The 18482-nt window shown below is 58.1% G+C and overlaps 1 protein-coding gene across 5 annotated transcripts in view; it reads right to left on the minus strand.

Annotated features, from left to right (window-relative positions):
- Positions 1 to 18482, minus strand: part of CACNA2D2 (calcium voltage-gated channel auxiliary subunit alpha2delta 2) — a 141805-nt gene that overhangs the window by 14843 nt on the left and 108480 nt on the right. For 4 of the 5 annotated variants that reach the window (XM_014792381.2, XM_087431086.1, XM_014792382.2 and 1 more), the window contains exons 4-11: positions 16358 to 16417; positions 8643 to 8687; positions 5008 to 5149; positions 1719 to 1850; positions 1460 to 1517; positions 705 to 755; positions 482 to 581; positions 211 to 369 (exon numbers count right to left, since the gene is read on the minus strand). In XM_014792381.2, coding sequence (XP_014647867.2) covers positions 211 to 369; positions 482 to 581; positions 705 to 755; positions 1460 to 1517; positions 1719 to 1850; positions 5008 to 5149; positions 8643 to 8687; positions 16358 to 16417 — 747 coding nt within the window. Of the gene's footprint in view, positions 1 to 210; positions 370 to 481; positions 582 to 704; positions 756 to 1459; positions 1518 to 1718; positions 1851 to 4926; positions 5150 to 8642; positions 8688 to 16357; positions 16418 to 18482 lie in introns of all 5 variants that reach the window. The other variant, XM_087431084.1, reaches the window with a different exon arrangement.

An 18482-nucleotide genomic window follows, 5' to 3' on the forward strand; every position in this document is an offset into this window, starting at 1 on the left:
CAGGGGTGGGTCCAGGGGTGGGTCCAGGGGTGGGTCTCCCTCCCCCTGGCGGGCCTGGCCCTCTAGCCCTCCTCCCCTACAGCAGATGGTGCTATCTGCCTGAGCTGCCTATTGGGCACTAACAAGGCCATCCGTTTTGATTTCCCTGGTGTCACAAAGCCCTGGCCCTCACCCGCCCCAGCCCCCTGCTGGCCCACCCACAGGGCTCACGTTCTGCAGCTGGTTGAAGGCATACTCAAAGCCGGCCTTGTAGCCTGTGGTGCCCTTGGCCACCATGCCCTGCACCGCTTCCTTGAACACCTTCTTGTTACGCACATTGGCCTGCACCAGATGTGTGAAGCATGACACAGGCTGCGCCTTCTCGTTGAACTGCAGTGACAGTGAGGGTGGTGAGTGGCCTCACGCTGCTAGAGCAGGCAGCTGTTCCACAGGGCAGGTGGAGGTGGCCCATTCCTCGCCCTCCTGCCCCCTTGGCACTCACCGAGGCCACATTCACATAGTCATCGTCAGACAGCGTGTCCAACATCTCGCAGACGGATGTCTTCATCAGCTTCAGGGTCAGGCCACTCACGCTTCCACTGCTGGGGAGTCACGGAGGCACAAGGTAAGCCCCAGGTGTTCTGCCATTTCCCCATGACGTTCCTGGGCAGCAGATTCTAGCCCTTGCCCCACCCCCACCCCACCTGCCAGCATTGCTCACTCACACATCCACGATGATGACCATGTCCTTGGGCGATGAGGCCCCCTGGATATACCTGCCCAGGAGAAGCCTCAGTTAGGGCTAGCCTCACTGGGACCTTGTGAGTCCTTCCTTCCTTCCCCCACATATTGATTCAATGTGTTTCTATTGAGCATCTACTGCATGGGCCAGGCAGGGTTCTTGGCACTGAGGATACCATGTTTAACAAAACAGACAGTCCTTGCCCATGACATGAGTGACCTGGTCCCCCAGCAAGTGAACAACCCAAAGAAGGAGTGAGCAGGTGATCCAGAGAGGAGGCGTGTTCCCTGGCCTCAGCGGCTTGTCATGTCCTCTGACTCGAGCTTGAGGCCCCAAAGGCAGAGCCCTCGCTGTGTATGGAATTGAACAGGTGGCAGGGAGTAGGAGGTCACAAGGTACTGCAGGGGAGGCAGAGCAGAGGGTAGGGGTGTCTAGGGCTCAGATGGGTGGGGTGGGGGCTGGCCCCCAAGGATACATCCACCCTTGGGAACCCTCACTGGTCCAATCCCTCAGGCCCGAGGGAGTGGAGAGCCAGGCAGTGGACGGGGGGCAGAGGCAGCTGGGAGGCCTACCGGGGTGATGGGATCCATTTTCCAGTGGCAACGATGTGTGAAATGAAAATTGGATAGAGCTGGCTGCACCCTGCTTGGAGGCCGGAATAGCAGGAGGGAGGGGAGCAGGCGGGAGAGGAGGAGAGCTGAGAGGGTGTCCCTGCCCAGCCCCTCCTTGCTCACTCACCAGGGTCTCCTTCGGACATCATACAGGTCTATTTTCTTGGGGGCTCGCCACGCGGTGGCTGTGGGAGGAAAGGAGGTGAGGGGGGACTGGCAGGGAAGGGCCTGGGCCTGGCCCGGTTAGGCAGGCCTTGCAGGAGTGGCCAGGCCACCCTACAGAGTACAGGGTGACCATCCCACCCCACACACCCCAGGGTGAGTGGGCTGGGAGACAGAAGAAGGCGGGGTGCTTAGGTGGACAGGGGAAATGGGTTGGCACCCACCTGGATAGTAGCGAGTGACTCCTGTGGCACTGCCAAAGACCTGCCACAGCAGCGTGGGGTCCTGCCTGCGGTTCTCGATGAACACGTTCTCCAGGGCCTCTGTCCAGTTGAGCTCATTGAGGATGACGGTGGCTATGGGGGAAGCAGGGGGCTGGGGTGGGAGGTGCCTGGGCTGTCCCCCTGCTGAACCTCACCACAACAACACCCATGCACGTGCCCCCCACTTAGAAAGCTCTCACCTGCTCTCTGCCTATCCAGGCCCTCCCTCACTCCCCAGGGCTCAGCTGAGGCTGTACCAGCTCCTCCAGGAAGATTTCCAGGTCCTCACCCTCTCCCAAGTCATTAAAGAAACAACTCAGCCTACCCTTCAGCCAGGCAGGGCAGCTTAGCCTGTGGCCCCTGGAGAGAGGCCACCCAAGTGGCAGGGAGCTGTGAGCTGGGACACCCCTCCAGCATGCTCTGGTTGCAGCTTGCAGCTGGTCCCTGGGGAGATCACCACTCAGCATGCACTCCGGGCTGCAGCCACAGAAAGCAATTAAGGGCCTGATGATGGGGCTGGAATTATTCAGCTATTAAGGTAACTGATAAGCTGGAAGCCACTCAGCTCCATGATTAATCAGCTGGGGCCAGGAGGAGGCAGGGGTGGGGATGGGGGCTCTTGGAGGGGCAGGGGCTGTGCCATGATCCTGCTCCAACACAGGCATGTGCGTGCACACACACACACACATACACACACACACACACACACACAGAGCCTGCACTCCCCAACAGGTATACCTGCCTCTAACCTCCGTGTTTCCAGCCAGGTGTGTGAGCCCCTCACCCCCAAACCCATCTGCCCAGTAGCCTGACTGCTGCCATGAGCACAGGGGCACACATGCTCATACCTACACACCAGTCTGCACCTATAGGACAACAATGGGTCCTGCTCTTACAATCCCCCACGACCAGTTACCTCCACCTTCCCTGTCCCCCAACCTCTGTGGCCAGACCCACCCCTATACACACTCACAGAAGAAGGCTCTTCTCAGATGAATGGACTGAATTCTGCAGATCCCTTAACCTGGGCAGAGACTCATGATGGCTTCAGCAGTACCCCCACACCCTAAGTCAGAACAGCCCTAAATCTGCCCCATGAGTGTGCGTGGCACATGTTCTCACATGTGCAGTGTACCTGTCCCTGCATGTGGGACACTCAAGAAAACAGCAAGAATTGGACACCTTCTACTGCCAGGCCTCTGTACCTCACCCTCTCCCCTAGGGCCTCTTTCTTCCTCCAGAAACTTCCTCCAGTTCTTCCTCCTTTCTTCCTAGGTGGAGCCCTGACACCATCACCGCCCCCACCTGCCACGATCCCTATCAAAGATCCATCCCAAGTAAGAACCAGAGAATGCCTTTCAAAGGCTCTGCTCTGAAGAGAAGAGCAGAGCCTCTGAACACGGAAACATTTAAAGCAGATGAAGAACTGTGATTTAAAGATATAAATGCTCAAGGGTCTGCCCACAGCCTAGGCGGTGCTGATACATTCCTGGGCACTCTTCCCCCTCTCTCTCTTTCCAGAGTGTAGGGCCTCTGCTGCATCTTATCTGCTGCCTAATCCCTCCCCCTCTGCTCTCACTCCCTTCTCTCTGTCCCTGCAGCTTCCCTTAACTGACCATAATGTGAAAACAAAATACATTTCTAGCATTGGTTGTGCCTATTGAACAGTATGTTATGGTCCTGTTCCTAATTTAGAAACTTAGTGAGGTGAGCAATTTTTATTTTTCTTTTTAAGGAAAAAATAAAGTCAAGCTCTCAAATGTTTCACACAGTACTGTCTGCCCTGGGATAGTGTGCCTGGCAAGTCCCACCCCTCACTGGGCCTCAGTTTCCCCATCTGCACATTAGAGGCTTAGAGCAGACCGTCCTGGAAACCCGTCTAGCAGAGGGGTCTTCCTGACTCAGGTCAAGAGCCAGGGAAAGACCTCTGCCCTGGCTGGGCTGTCCCTGCAGGCATCCATGACCACATGCACACACATGCATTCACTGCAAGACACACCTGTGCGAACACTGCAGGCTCCCCCACCCCCCCCAGCCTGGAAATGGCCTGCTACTCAGCCCCACACACACACACCCGCGCCCACATGCACACACTTTCAGATCATACTGTGTTGGGAAACGGGGACCATGCCCCCTCAGGCAGGCGATTACCGATTTAATTAAAAGTTACACAGTAAATAAAAAACATATAAAATGTAATTTCTGTGGGTAGCAAGGGGTGACTGGGGAGGGTGGTGTGGCTCCTGTTTTAATTAGCGTGCTTGCCTGTGATAGTGCCCCTTGACTGGCTGGGGCAGGTGGCCTGTGGGCAGCCTGTGGAGGTCACAGGGAGAGCATCCACTCTCACTCCCCCCAAGGCTCCCAGAGGCCTGGCTGGCCCTAAGGGTGGAGGGGGCCTCCCTAAGGACCCTGGAGGATTCCCTGCATTCTGGAGATTACCCTGAAGCTCTGGGACCTTTGCCCCAAGACCTTCCACCCAGTGGGCCCCTTGGATTCTGAGGCTACCCTGTAGGTGCCAACAGAATTATGTTAGAACCAGCAGACCCCAGGGCCTAAATCCAGCTGTTAGAGCTCCCCATCCAGTGTTTAAATCTTGGCCTCCTCCCCCTATACCTCCCAAGATCTTCAGGAAGTTCCTCCTCATGTCTGACTCAAATCCTTCTAGCTATAGTGACCTGGTTTCCCCATTGTGCAAAGCTGCCCTGTCCCTGGAGCTTGGAATCTCAACCGCCCTCTACCCAATCTGCCTTCCCCATGTTCCCCCTGCCCACCCGCCCCCTGCCAAGGAGGAGGGAGGTGTTATAAGGTTGGTGTCTGTGAGTGAGCAGTTGCTCCCTGTCCCCCGAGCCCCTGTGTCCATCTGATGTGGTAGCCCTTCAACCATTCCTACGTGGGGCCAGGGGGAGAGCAGGGAGGAGCTGCTCTGAGAGCAGGTGGGGACTTGGCCCAGCATGTGGGGAAACCGTTGTGTGCACGCAATCGTGTGGGCACATGTGTACACAGGCAGGAGACCATGCATGCACGGGGGTGAAAGGCTTGGTGTTTTGTAGCTTGCTGAGAGTCAGCGTGAGGCTGTGCCTGACAGAGGCTTGAGGCCTGCGTATGTGCAAGTCTGAGAGGGGGCATATGTGACTTTGGGGGCAGGAGGCTGATAGCATTGGCCGGGCACCTGGGATCTGGCAGTCCCCAGCAGTGGGTCTGGCCCCCATGGTGGGTGGGGGGGCTGTTCCCAATCGCTCTGCACACTCACAGCCTTTGTAGATGTCCGTGGGGATCTGCACGGCCGTGTACGAATAGTTGACCTTGTTCTTGAAGTTTGAGTCCTCAACGAAGTCCAGACTTAGAGTGCTGGCCTTGGACCCCCTCTCCACATCCTCACTCTCAGGGTCATCCTGCAGAAAGGGGACCCCCCCACGGCAGTGTCAGGTCTGGAAAATGGTGGAGGGGAGTGGGCCAGGCCTGCAGGCAGGGGAAGGCCAGAGTCTAGGAGATAGGGGCATCTCAGAATCAGAGACTACTGCAGTCAGAGACAAAGAGAGAGAGATAGAGAGACACAGGGACAGATGGACACAGGGTATGGACCCCTCACCCAGGAGGCCTGTGACTCTTACTTGCCCCTGCCCTCCCCACCCACTATCCCCACATTTGCTAAACCCAGATTTCAAAACCAAACTGACCCTTTCCCCACATCCTTGAAAAACAATTATCAGCAAAGGGGGCAAATCGCGCAGCCAGTGAGAAGGAGCAGGCTGCAGACCTCTGCTTCCCAGGACATGCCTTGTGCAATCACAGGGAGGCCTCCGCAGTCCTTCCCAGGAGCTCTGCAACCCACACCCCCCACTGGGCCCTGCCCATCCCCTGCATGGGGTTCCTTGGGCCCCAGGGAGAGGGCGCCAGCCCTACCTGGGGGAGGGGCACCACCCCCTGCAGCAGGGTGGCTCTAGGGGCTGAGCTGCCAGGGAGTCCTGGGGAGAGCTGGCCTAGGGTAGGAGCTAGCACTGAGACCCAGTGACCTCCGGAGGGACTGCTAGCAGCAGGAATGTAAAGGCCCCTGTTGACTTTCTAAAATGAGCTGCAGCCGTCTGACAGGTGCCAATTATGGCATCTCTCGGCAGGCAGGCTGGGCATGCGCCATGCACCCCCGCCCACCACCACAGGCTGGCAGGAGTGAGCCTGTGACTACAGTGTTGATGCTGCAGCCGAGGGGGGTGGGCAGGCACAGGTGCAGGTGTGCAAGGGGGAAGAGAAGATGGTAGGACAGAGTGAAGGGGAAGACAGGAAAAAGCCAAATGGGCAGGCAAGGAGAGATGGAGATGGAGGTGGGCCTGGGGACAGAGCTGGGGGGCTTTGTGCCCTGAGAGGAAGGAGCATAAGCAGCTGAACCATCCACATGCTCCCTCACTGCCCCTCAAGACCCCTGTGACCACCCTCAGCACCAAGCTCGGCTCATTTCCTCTCCCCTGTGGGTCTCGCATGACAGCCCACCCCACTGCTCACTGGGTCCTGGGCACACCTCTCGTGTTCCCGCCTCCAGTGTTTGCCTGGGCTGTGTCTTGTTTGGGGAAAGGGTGCTCATGCCTGTCCCCCCTCCTCCCCTGGGCCCCAGCCAGATGTGCTCTCCCCACCCCGGGAATGCTCTGGGCTCACCCTCAGGCCTGGGGAATGAATTATTCCCTGGATGGGAGGTTCAGGGGGCTGGTCTCTGTGGGGGCCTGCAGCAAACCTCCTTTTTCTCTCTTCAAAGGGGGATTTTGTACAGCAAGACCCAAGCCATCTGCTGCCCGCCCATTGCCCCTCACCCACTGTGCCACCCCTCTGCCCACCTCGGCCACCCTAGGAGGACCCTCAGAAGCTCCGGGATGCTGGGTAAAGCCGGGGCAGGCAGCCGCCGAGCACAGAGGCCAGAGCGGGGAGCCGGCCGCCTCTAAGGCGTGAGCCACTCATGTTCTACTAGGAGGAGGGGGAGGCATGGGAGAAGAAAGCCCCTGAAATGTCAGCGGCAGATGAAGGGCACTGGAAATTTTAATCTCCCAACTTTCCCAACTAATGTGACATTTGGATTCTGTTCTGATAAGCTATCAGCTGGTGAAATTTTTCCTTCCTTCTCTTTCCCCCACCCCCACCCCACCTTCTGGCTGGTAATTTAAAAGTAAATGGTCTAGAAAGATCTCTAGCTGTACTTCTGGCAAAGATTAAAAAAACAAAACAACACAACAAGCAGTGGAGTCGGCAAATGTGTGCGTGCTGATATTCATACCAGGGCCAGCCGGGCTTTTGGCCTAACTGAACCTAGCCCAGCACCGCCTGTGGTGAATCTCCCTCCTCGGCTATCCCTAGCCCCCCAGCAGGTATCCAAGGGGCTGGGGGCAGCGAGTCAGTGATTTAGAGCCAGTGGTTGGGGGTCCTGGATACAGCTGGAGGGTGCTGGGAGCAGGGAGTTCAGGGTGTCGTGGTAGGGGCCAGGCACCAGACTGGTCAAGGAGCCCCTCAGTGCCACCCCCACATCCAGGGGCTTTGTACAGTGGGCAGCTGCAGTCTCTCGGTTTATATTTAATGCACTGATTACTAAAATTATAGCCCGCTGCCGAGGTGGGTAAGGAATTAGATTCAGGGTCTAATTAAAGGTTCATTCTTCATTTGAATTTCAGATTCCAGCTTTAATTTTAGCAACTTCTCTGGGAGCCATGGAGGCCCAGCCAAGGGGGAAGCACGCCTGCTTCAGCCCACCCACCCTCCTTATTGGGCCCCCTGCCTGCCTGACCTCCTGAAGACTTATCCAGACCAGCCTGGCACCATGGACCCTCTGCAGGATCCTTTGCTGCCTGCCCACCTCCTGGTGTCAGTGGATACCTCCTGCTCGCCCCAGGAAACCCCCCAGGGCACTAGGCCTGGGAGAGGAAGACTGGGGTCTCCTGCACTAGCCAGCACAGATGGGACCCCAGAGACTGAGCTGTTGTGACACCTCTGTTTACAGAAGAGACAGTCGGGTGCAACTACTTTTGTCTCAAAGGCAGGCAGATGGACTTGGACCTTGAGAGGTTCACCAAACACTGTCTACTCCATGTGCCTTGCACCCTTGGACACTCTTGTCTCCTCTGTAGGCCCCCTGCCACCTCAATGGTCATACATCTTTCATGTGAGTCCCTGGTGATGAGGTCCCCTCTATCTCACAAATAGACGCCCAAACAGATGTGAGCCGGTCAGTGAAATGGAGGCAGAAGATCAGTGTGGCTCTGGGTCCCCCAGTCAGTCCCAGCACCACCACTTCCGAGGTGGTGCCGCAGCTGAGCCGGAGCCCTCTCCTCATCTGAAGAACAGGCACAGGAACCTTACTGCCTCTGCAGCTGGGGCGAGACTGACTGAGCTCAGGGCCAAGCTGACCGTGGGGCCAGGCTGCAGGGTGCTCAGCACACCGAAGCTGCTGTTCCCCTCACCACAGGGAAGGGTGCACTGACCTGAAATGCACCTGGATGGCACTACCCTGTGTCTTAGCCATACCTGCCCACCTCTGGGAAGCCTCCCCAACTGCTCCCTCTCTCCCCTGCTCTCATGGCACTCAGCATCCCTCTTGACGCTGGCACCTGAACTGACCTATGGGAGGAGGTCCACGCGCCTCACCGCCCTGCCCAGGGACGGGGCTGGGCCTGCCTCACGCTGTGCAGCAAGGCTGCACCCCTTAGTGCCACAGAGACATAGCCCCAGAGGGGTCAGGGCCTCTAGGGAGTTGTAGGAGGTGTAGGGGGGGACCACAGCTCTGCAGGGTGGAGCTCAGATTGCTGAAGAGCGCTGTGTCCTAACACTCGTTTTACAGCTGAGGCCACTAGGCCCAGAGAGGGCGTGTAGCTCCAGCAGCTCCCTCCACCCAGCGTAGGCAGGGGCACTTACCAGCTCAGCGTCAGCCTTAGCGTCATAGTACATGATGTCTTCTTCCTGGTGGGGGAGAGAGGCCTCAACACTCACAGCTCAAGGTCTCCTGAGGTGCAGCCAGGACCCCCAGCCCAAGGCCTGGAACAGTCCCCTCAGATTCCTACAGGTAGAGACAGCCCCTCCCCCACCCAGAGCTGCCACCCAGGGAAGGCTGGATGAGTCAGGCTGGGAATGCCTCACCTCCAGCTGGCTGTGCTCAGGGGCCCTCACAGGCTTTAGGGGGATGTGGTACCCCAGGTCGGATCTCCTGGGGCCCCTGACTCCAGGACTAGGGTCTCTGCACTGCAGCCCCGCTGGGAGGTTGGGTCAGAGCCAGCCTGTCTGCAGAGACTCCGGCTGAGGTGGTACTAGGGGGAAGTGAGGAAGACAGGAAAACAGAGCCGAGTCTGGGCTAGAGTGAAATAATGACTCGACGCCGCATCTTCCAATTTCTCCTATTAAAAAGCCTGCTCATTACGGGCATGTACTTATTAATTATCTGTGATTTGTTGTGAAATGCAAGGGGGTTTACACAACAGGAGCAGGGGAAAACAAAGCCTGGCCCCGGCGCCTGCCTCCCAGCCCTCGCGTGCCTGTGCTCATCCTGCCCGTCCTGGCCTTGCCCACTCGTCCGCCGCCTGGGTTCTTGGCCATCTGGGCGTCATAATCACCGGCCACCCCAGGGACTCGTAACACAAATGGGCTAATTTCATGTTTAATGATCTTTAATCAGAACTGAGCACGGCTAACAGAGGCTGCCAGAAGGTGAATCTGGTGCCATCAAGTGCCACCCACTCAGGAGGGGCCACCCTACCCCTGCCCCGATGGGCCCTAGGGCCAGGACATGGGATAGGGCCACGGTCCGAGTCACCCTCCCCCGGTGCTCCTCAGCCCTGTGTTGTACAATAAAACCCGCAGCATGGCCCCGGCAGTCTCTCACCCACTGGGGGCCTGTTTCTTTGTGGGCTGCAAATGGGGGTGATGACCTAGTGTGCTCCCAGGGGTCTGGCTGTAGAACAGCAAGCACAGAGCCTGCACTTACTCCACTGCAGGCAGAAGTCACCCTGGCCACTCCTTCCCTGGGCCTGGCTGGACTCCATTTGCTCAGGGCTGCAATGTTCCCTCTCTGAGCTCAGGCTCCTCATGCTTCAGAGAGGGGCTTGGCCTTGGTGCTGAGTTGGAGGCCATGGTTTGAGGTGGTTGGTACTGGGGCTTGTGGGGAACAGTCACGGGTTGTCTCCCACCAGAGGTCTGGGGGGGTGCAGGACACTGGCTGGATCTTAGGCATAGTCCAAGCATTCTGGAACACTGACTACAGGCCTGGCACCATGCTTGGGCATGGCCACAACCTCCTGATGAATGTAAGAGTCAAGGTGACTTGATAGTTTTAGTCACCTGAGGGATCTGCTGTGGGTAAAGCTGCACACATATTGTTACAGGGTTCTCCCACCAGCCCTGTGACCCCCGGCCTGCAGGTGAAGACACTGGCGGGGCTCCAACCTGTCTTCCCGACTCATCTCCATCCCCTTCCACACCTGCCCACCCACCAGTCCAGGAAGATGGGAGCCCAGGTGGGCCCAGGGCAGGGGCCGGGGCTGGGGCCCAGGCTCCAGGGTGCTCGGCCTTTCCCTGTGCCTGGCTCCGACTAAAGTGCGTAATGAAAGCTGACGTTACATCAAACACAATAAGGAGTTTCGGTTGATGGAGATCATTCCTGAACACACAAACCCATTAAACCGAGGGGAAAAAATATCAATTCAACACACTCGCTGGCGAAAAGAAAATGTGATTTGTTATCTAAAGGGGGGTTATAAACACGGCTCTGATGCTCTTTCCCTCCGTAATGAAAACAGGCGGGTGCAGTGGGAAGACTGCAGATTAGAACATGGGGCTTCACTCACCAACTTTTTAGGCAAACCTTCCACAAGGACAGGAAAGGGCATGGGTGGAGGTCGACCACTCTCAGGCCTCCAGGAGCCTGGGCTCCCCTCACAGGCCGTGGCTCAGTCCTGCCTGCCCCCTGGGACCCCCTGGCATTCACTTGGGCCACACTTCCAGCTGCTCCAATGGCTGCCTTTGTCGTTTTGTCCTGCTATTTCTTGGTCTCAGCGGAGGATCAGATGTTGGTGGCATCAGGGACACAGGGGAAACGTGTTATACAGGAGGATTCCAGCCCCCTGCAGACTATGGGTGAGGCTCAGGAATCTGTATGCGGTCCTTGTCCCCCAGGGGCTGGGATGCATGTGGGCAGGACTCCCCACCTCTTCCACCTTGAGAGGGCTAGGCCATGTGCCTTCTTTGGTAGAGAGTAACATTAGCATGGGATGGTGGCGGGCAAGGTCACATGTATGGAAATACATTGTAAACACAGCTGTGGTTGTTATGCTTGATGTGATGTGGAGCTGGGGGTAGGGCAGGATGGGGCCATCAGGGTTGGGGTGGGAGGGTCCCTGGAAAGGCCTCTGTGTCTGCTTTGTCCTGCACAGTGCCCCAGTGTTCACTGTAGGTGCCCTGCCTCTGGGTTAGACAACAAGGAGACAGTACCACATAGCAATTACATGCAAGGGCCTTGGCAAAGGATCCTGGCTTCAAATTCTGGCCTCTGGCCTCAACATGTGAGCTCTGGGATCCTAAGCAATAAGTGGAGACCTCAGTGGCCCCAGGAGGACTCCCAGGGGTCACCCCCATTTCACTGATGACACAAGGGTGCCTGATAAATCCTGCAGCCTCAATGAGGCTTTATCTCAGGATCTTGATTTCCCACTTATAAAATCAATAAAATAAAAGAGGTTGATGATGCGTCCTCTGAGGGTGCTCAGAGCACAGGGAGCTGGGCCTCCCCAGGGGTCAGGACCAACCATACCCATGGTTGGGTTCCCTTATATTTGTAACTCCACAGCCCTGGGAGAGGCCTGAATGCGGAAGAAACCCCAGGGTTGGGGTGAAATGGGCGTCCTTAAAGTCCAGGATCCATAGCCCTGATACCCCTCTCTGTTACAGGTATTTTAGGGAACATTTTGCTCAAACTGGGCAGGGAATCGGGGGAATCACCCCCTCTGAACTTACATGCCTGCCTCCCATGTGGATTTCTGTACATAGATGACATGAGGGGTGGGGCTGGGGGCCACACAGTCCTTGTATAGATGATATATATACTCTCCTTAGCTGGAGCAAGCCCAAGAGAGGGCGTGAGAGGTGATGGCAGGTGAGGTAGAGGGTGAACAAGTGAGCATGGGGTGAGCGCAGGGAATAGCTGTTGGCCTCTATGTTTGGTGCTGTGAAAGGCAGCTGCATAGCCTGGCGAGACCTGACTGCCGCCTGCCCACCAGGCCCCATGCGTGGCCCAGGCCAGCGACCTGGCTGCACTAGGGAGGATACCTGGCCTCCCTGCCCTGGCTCACTGCCAGCTCAGCTCAGCCAAGAAGACTGTTTTCTGAGAAAGCCGTCTGTCGCTGGCTTGGCAGACAGGCAGGCAACAGGCCTGATGGCTGGGGCAGACCTCAGGCTGGGGAGGCCACCTGTCCTGTCCAGCCAGCTCCCCTTGCCTGGCTCAGACTTCATAGCCCTCCCTTTAGGTTCCCAGGCAGAGCTACCTCTCCCATCAGACTTCCCAGGGTAGGGCTGTGTCGCCCCCATCAGACGTCCCAGGGTAGGGCTGCTTCCTTCATTACACTCCCAGGGCAGGGCTCTGTATCCTGCAGGCCTTAGGGCTGGCATTGAGGCCCTGAGGCCAATGGCCTCTCCTGCCTCCCCAACCCATGGCCTGGCCCAGCTCCTCTCTGGTGGCAGTTTAGATGGCAGATAATGCTGGCATAGTGAGGTGCTGGCACCAGGCACAGTGTCCAGCAGGCAGGCCATCTTCATCTACCCTAAGTGTTATGGGCACCAGAGCACCTGCTGCCTGTCTGCAGGGGCCATGGGAGGTGCTGTCTGCTAACAAGGACCATGGTTTCCTTGGTGTCCAAGGGCTGCGGTCAGGGCTGTGGCTACAGGCTCCCTGCCTCTGCCACGGCCAGGTGTGTGGGGTCATGGCCTGGGACTAGGGAGGGGAGCAGGGGGCCTTCATGCCCAGAGATCTCTTCTTTGCTCTCTTATCCTAGCTCTGACCCTGCAGACTCCAGGATCCTGCAAGTCCCCAGGCTGGTGTCGATGGTGTGTCTATGTGTGTGTGCATGTGGGTTCACCACTGTCTGTTTCTCAGAGGTCTGCATGCAGACCTACTGTGGGCTGTTGACACAGGGAGGGTCACACCCTACTGACCATGCAGTGGATTCTAGTCTGGCCTCACAGGCCAAGCGTCTCCTCTGTGCCCAGAACTGCTGGGTGCCATCCTCCCCATCTCAGAGGTAAGAAGACTGAGGCCCATGTGCTCCTGGTTGCTCTGTCCATAGGGTACCCGGCTGGGCACATGGACAATGCTGTGCAGCACTGGGTCAGGCCCAACTGCTTCTGGCCTAAAGAAGCCATGAGTGGGGCAGACAGATGAGCCCACTGGGGACACTGGCCTGGGGCAGCCTGCACTGGGAACTATCTGTGATGGAGGCACCAAAGGTGGGCACTGTGGGCAGTGGAGGCCAATCCTAGGGTTGGGGCCAGAAAGAGGAGCCCTAGGGAGTTAACTGGAGAGGGAGAGGCGTTACCCTTCAGAAGAAGGAGGTAAGGGCCTAGGAGAAGACCTGGCTTGCGTAAAGGGCCTGAGTCTGAGGGTGGGGTTGTGGCACAGGCCGAGTGCCTCTCCTGAGTGCTGGGGAGGGACATGGCTCCTTATCTGTCACCTCCTGAAGGTCATTGGGAAGGACGTGGTTTCAAGGGTGGGTGGTGTGCCTGCAAGGGACAAAAACACCATCCCTTCTCCAACCTCAAGTCCCTGTATCCCCCCTGGCATGGACAGTCCCCACCTGCAGCTGCCATTAGCTCTCTCTGGCAGGCCACGTAGGGCTGGCGGTGTGTCAGTTAATGGGCCACCATTAGCACGAATGCCTTTCAGCATGGCAGCTAGGGCAGCTGCAGTGCTTCTGGGTAAGAGCAGGGCCCTGACCCTGCGGCTGGAAAGGATGCAGTGACTACAGCTCCACCCTGCCCAAGATACTGGTGGGACAGAAAGACAGGCAGACTGACAGACTGGGGGGCATTGGGCAAATAAAGCTGGGCCCAGCTGGCCCTGTGGTCACACTCACAGCTGGGGGCATCTGAGGTCAAGCCAGGCGGAGGGGGCCAGCCAGAGCCCACTCCACCTCATCTCAGGACAGCAGCACTCAGGGCCCGTGGGCTGGTGTGGCCAGAGATGCCTACAAATCCTCACCGACTTGGTGCCTATATGGCCTGATGTGTGGACCGACCCTCTCACACACCATGCCTGAGCTGACAGGCAGCACCAACGCCAGCCAGTCCTTTGCCAAATGGGGAAACTGAAGCCCAGAGCGGGGCAAGCCCTTGCTGGGTCCCACAGGGACTGTGACCCAGTGTGCAGGGTGCAGGTCCTCCAGCAGCACCTGTCTCAGCACCCCCTGGAGGCCCCTGAGACCTTGGCCCTCCTTCCTGGCAGGCCCCGTGGTGCCCACTCTGGCCTGGGATAAGCTGTTCCTGCCTTGGGGAGTAGTTGAAAATCAGGGGTCAGGGGTCCGGCAGGATGCCCCTTGGAAATCTTGTTTTTTCTGCAGAGCCAAGAAGAGAAAACAGGTTTGGGGCCGAGGAAGCCTCTTCACCTTCCTGTTTGGGGCCTGGACTGGGAGGGAGAGAAAGCCAGGCTGAGGGCGAGTCTTTTCATTCCCTTATTCCCCGATTCCTTCTCTGGCTCTCCTGTGCCTGCTCTGCACACCTGTCCTAGGCAGGGAGGAAAGGAAGCAGATTCGTCAGGAACAAAGGAAGGGCCAGAGCAGGAGCTGAGGGTCCTGGATGCCCAGAAGGTGGAGGGGCTGATGGGCTGGGGAGTGGGGGCAGCCTCACCAGGAAGAAAAGACAAGCTGGGCCTCCAGGAGGAACAGAGGGCATTCAGGGCAGAGAGATCAGGAACGGGCGTGGAGTGAGGTGTTCAGTGCGGCTGGAGCACAGGAGGAGGGGAAGGAGGAGTGAGGTCGACAAGAAAGGCAGGAAGAGCCAGATCCTGGGGCCTTGATTGCAGGCTCAGGGCTGGGCCTTGCGGCAGAGCTGCCAGGGCAGGGGTTATCTGCAGGTGGGGGCATGGTCTGAGCAGCGAGGGAGTGCAAAAAGCTGCTGCAGTATTTCTGATCCAGGGGCTGAGGAGACATGGGGCCTAGTGATCTGTGGTGGCGCTGGAATGGGGATGAGAAAAGGGCCAGTCCTGAGCTCTGGGGAGGGAGGATGGGTCCAGGGAGTCACTGCTCATTTATGTGTTCACCGTAAAAAACTGTGTTTCCCCCAACCCCACGTGAGCTCCCTGAGGGCAGCCCCCAGCACCCACTAGACAGCAAAGGAAGAATGCCATGGTGTGGGCAAGGCAGGGCAGGGCTCAGGGTGGCCTGGGGGGATGGAGACTGGGGAAGAGGAACAGATTTAGGGTGCCTGGATCATAGGCGTGAACTCCCCGGCACCTGACAGCCCAGCTGTGGATCTCCGCCACCAACAGGTAACCTTAGATAGGTCTAACCCCTCGGTGTCTCAGTGTTCTCGGCAGGTAAGTAGGGATAATGATCCCTCCTGCCTCCTAGATGTGCCAGGCCCAGAGCGGGAGTGATCAAGCGTCTGCCTCACCCCCACCCTCCTTATTCCTCCCTGGGTCCCAGGGGGCAGCTCTTGGTGCCTCTCCATATGTTTAGCACAGAGACCACCAGGAGGCATGGCCCAGACACCTGTGCAGCTGTGGAGGACACAGCAAGCCCTGCCAACTGGTCTGGTCCCTCAGGGTTCCATCCTCCTTGGTATTGGGGGTTCCCTGAGTCCGAGAGGAACCCTGCCTCAGTCTCTTCTTCTGGCTTACTGCGACCCTCTGAGATGCCAGCCTGACATAAAGGGTGTGGCTGTATCCAGCCCCAGCTCAAATCAAACACAGCTGCCTCACTTTGTGAGGGCCATCTGGGTTTGAGGCTAGGGGTCAGTGAGGCTTCCCTTCCCTCCCTCACATTCTGGGCCCTTCTGCCCTCAAAGAGAGTCCTGTATCAGCTTCTCACACCTCCACTCCTCTGGCACCTGGGTTCCATCTGAGCTCTTCTGGTGGAAGGAGAGGCTTTTGTGGCTGTGGCAGCCTGGTCCCCCATCCCAGCCCAAGGGCCTTCTGGAAGACAGGCTACTGCTTAGGGAAGTCCTAGGAAGGAGATAGAGTGCCCTTTTCCCAACGTCTCTTCCAGGTCAGTGTATTATAGTGTGAAAAGTCCTGGAGTCAAGAGGCTTCTTTGTTCAGGGGCTCTCCAAGCAGTGTGGGCACCTCCTTAACCACCCAGGTGACAGCAACTTTGGGAAGCATTACTTAAGAGCAGCCTGCCTGCCTGTGGGGGACTCCCCAGCCCCTCTGCGGTGGAATGAGAAGTTCATATCTGCAGCCTATGTCCCAGCACCAATGGGAGCCTCAAATGTTTGCTGAACGTTGGACAGAGGTTCCCAGCTCCACTCCACAGAGCCCTTGGTGCCCCTGCAGCGGGTATAGCAGCCTCCCCTCCTCCCTCCCCCGCATTCACCTCCACCCTTGCTGAGGGTGGTGGGCAGGTCCTAGGGGCTGGGGAGGGCACTGCCGTTCTTACCTTGATGTTGTCCTGCCAGCGGTGGGCTTTCTGGAAGTTCTCTGCAGCATCAGCCAATCTCTGAGGGGAAGAGCACAGGGAGGTCAGAGGCTAAGGAAGGCCGGCTGCCCTGCCCAGCCCAAAGCCTTCTCCAGCCCCAGCACTCCCTGGGGCCAGGGACTCCCACCCCTCATCCTGCCAGACCCAGAGATTCCCTGGCCCAGACAATCCCCAGCTTGCTGTATGGGTTTTTCCCCTACCCACAGCTGGGTTCACACAGGAAAGGTGAAGCCTGCACAAAGTGACCTGAGTGACAACTCCATGGGACTCCCTATACTTCAGCCTGGCCACATCTCCTGCTCATAGGATGGCAGGGGGACCCCAGGACGTAGCAGGACCCAGGCCCTGGAGCCAAGCCCCGTTGCCACTCTCTACCCTCCACAAACCAGTGTCACCCCAGCACCAAGAGGAAGGCCCTCCCCAGCCAAGGGTGGGCTGCCACAAATGACAGAGCCTTGCTGATGCGCCTTTGCCCCCGGCCTGCTCAGGGCCCAGCAGGAGGCGCCCACAGCCCACCTCTGCTCCCCCTGGCCCACCACCACTGTCCCTGTCCCAGCTTCCTGAGCCCCTCCCCAGCAGGGCTCTCCAAGCCTTCTGTCCACACAAGCCTGGCCTGTCTTTGGGGCTGGTTCCTGCAGCCTCTTCCATCAAGGCCCCTGTGCCTGTGAGCACAGTTGTGTGTCTGTCCAACCCACACCTTGTTACCTGGCACACCTGGTGCCAGACTGTACTGATGTGTAGAGATATGGCAGAGCCAGCCCTGCCCTGTCACAGTCCAGAGAGGGAAACAGACACACAACCGGGCAGAACAACCACGCAGGAGCAGCTGAGGTGCTTCGAGGAAGCTCAGCATTGTGGGAACTTGGGATGTCAAGGAAGGCTTCCTGGAGGAGGCACTTGTACTTAGCCACCCTCAGGGCCTGAACCCTGGCTGCCCAGAGATTCTCATTTTGCGCCTCCATGGATCCTGTCTTTCTAGGAACCCTTGGGGCTCCCAAAGATGGCCCTCTGGGAACTCCCGCAGAGCTGAGTGCAGTGAACTCCTATTAATCATTATGACAACTGTCACTACGAACTGGCCACCTACTGCATGCCAAGCTGTCCCCCAGGCCAGTGACACATCATGTGTACCTGTCACCATTCACAATGTGCCTGATATGTCCTCCTCAGATAAGGATACCCAGGCACGGAGATAGTGAGCAGTCTGTCCGAGGTCACAGAGTGAGTCTGGGTCGGGCTGGGGCCCTGAGCCTGGCCCTCATCACCGGTTTGCCTTGCCCAGCCCATGACCAAGGTCTGAAGGCGCACTCCACAGGGCCCACCACGCCCAGTGGGGGACAGAGCGGCTCTTGTGGGGAAGGGATTCTGGTCCCCCATCACCCCACTCCATCCTATGGGTGGAGTAGTAGGGTCCTGCCTCCTGGGTCCAGCCCCTACTCAAAGGCCCTGGCCTCTTGGTATTCAGGACACATGCCCCCATGCATCAGTCCAGGCCTGATGTGGCACGTGGGCCCCAGAGGGGAGGTTCTAATAAAGCCTGGCAGCTGTGCATTAGGGGAAAAGGGAGTCAGGACATGGGAGACCAGCTTTTCCTCGCTCTCAGCATGGAACAGTGTGTGTGTGGGGGGCACGGTGGGACTCCCTGCAGAGCCATGACCTCCACTCTCTTTGGCAGGATGCCACCCCTGGCAGTTAGAGGGGCTGTCCAGAGCCATCCCCACTCCCGTTGGACCCGGTTCCCCCTCCTCCTCAGGCCAAGAGCGCTGAATGCTGGGAAGGCTACGAGGTTGGGGGTCCCGGGGGCAGGGCAGGAAAGTCCCTCTGGAAGTCAAACCCCCTCACTTCACAATGCTGAGCTCCTCCTGGCCTCAGCCTCCCTCTCCTGCTACCCCCTATCTTTTTTGCAGGTTCTGTCCTCTGCCTACCTGTTAGTGCAGGGCCTGCTTGGTGGGCCCCACCCCCTTACCCAGCTTCAGGGACCACAGGCCTCTCTACTCCAGGGACCAGAGGTCTCCCATGTTTTGCCTTGAATCCTGGCCCCTCTTGAGCTCTTGGACACCTTCCTGGGGTGGCCCTCAGGCCCACT

The sequence above is a fragment of the Ceratotherium simum genome, chromosome 5 (assembly GCF_057802395.1).
Source record: "Ceratotherium simum simum isolate JZ-2026a chromosome 5, ASM5780239v1, whole genome shotgun sequence".
NCBI classification, from domain to species: Eukaryota; Metazoa; Chordata; class Mammalia; order Perissodactyla; family Rhinocerotidae; genus Ceratotherium; species Ceratotherium simum.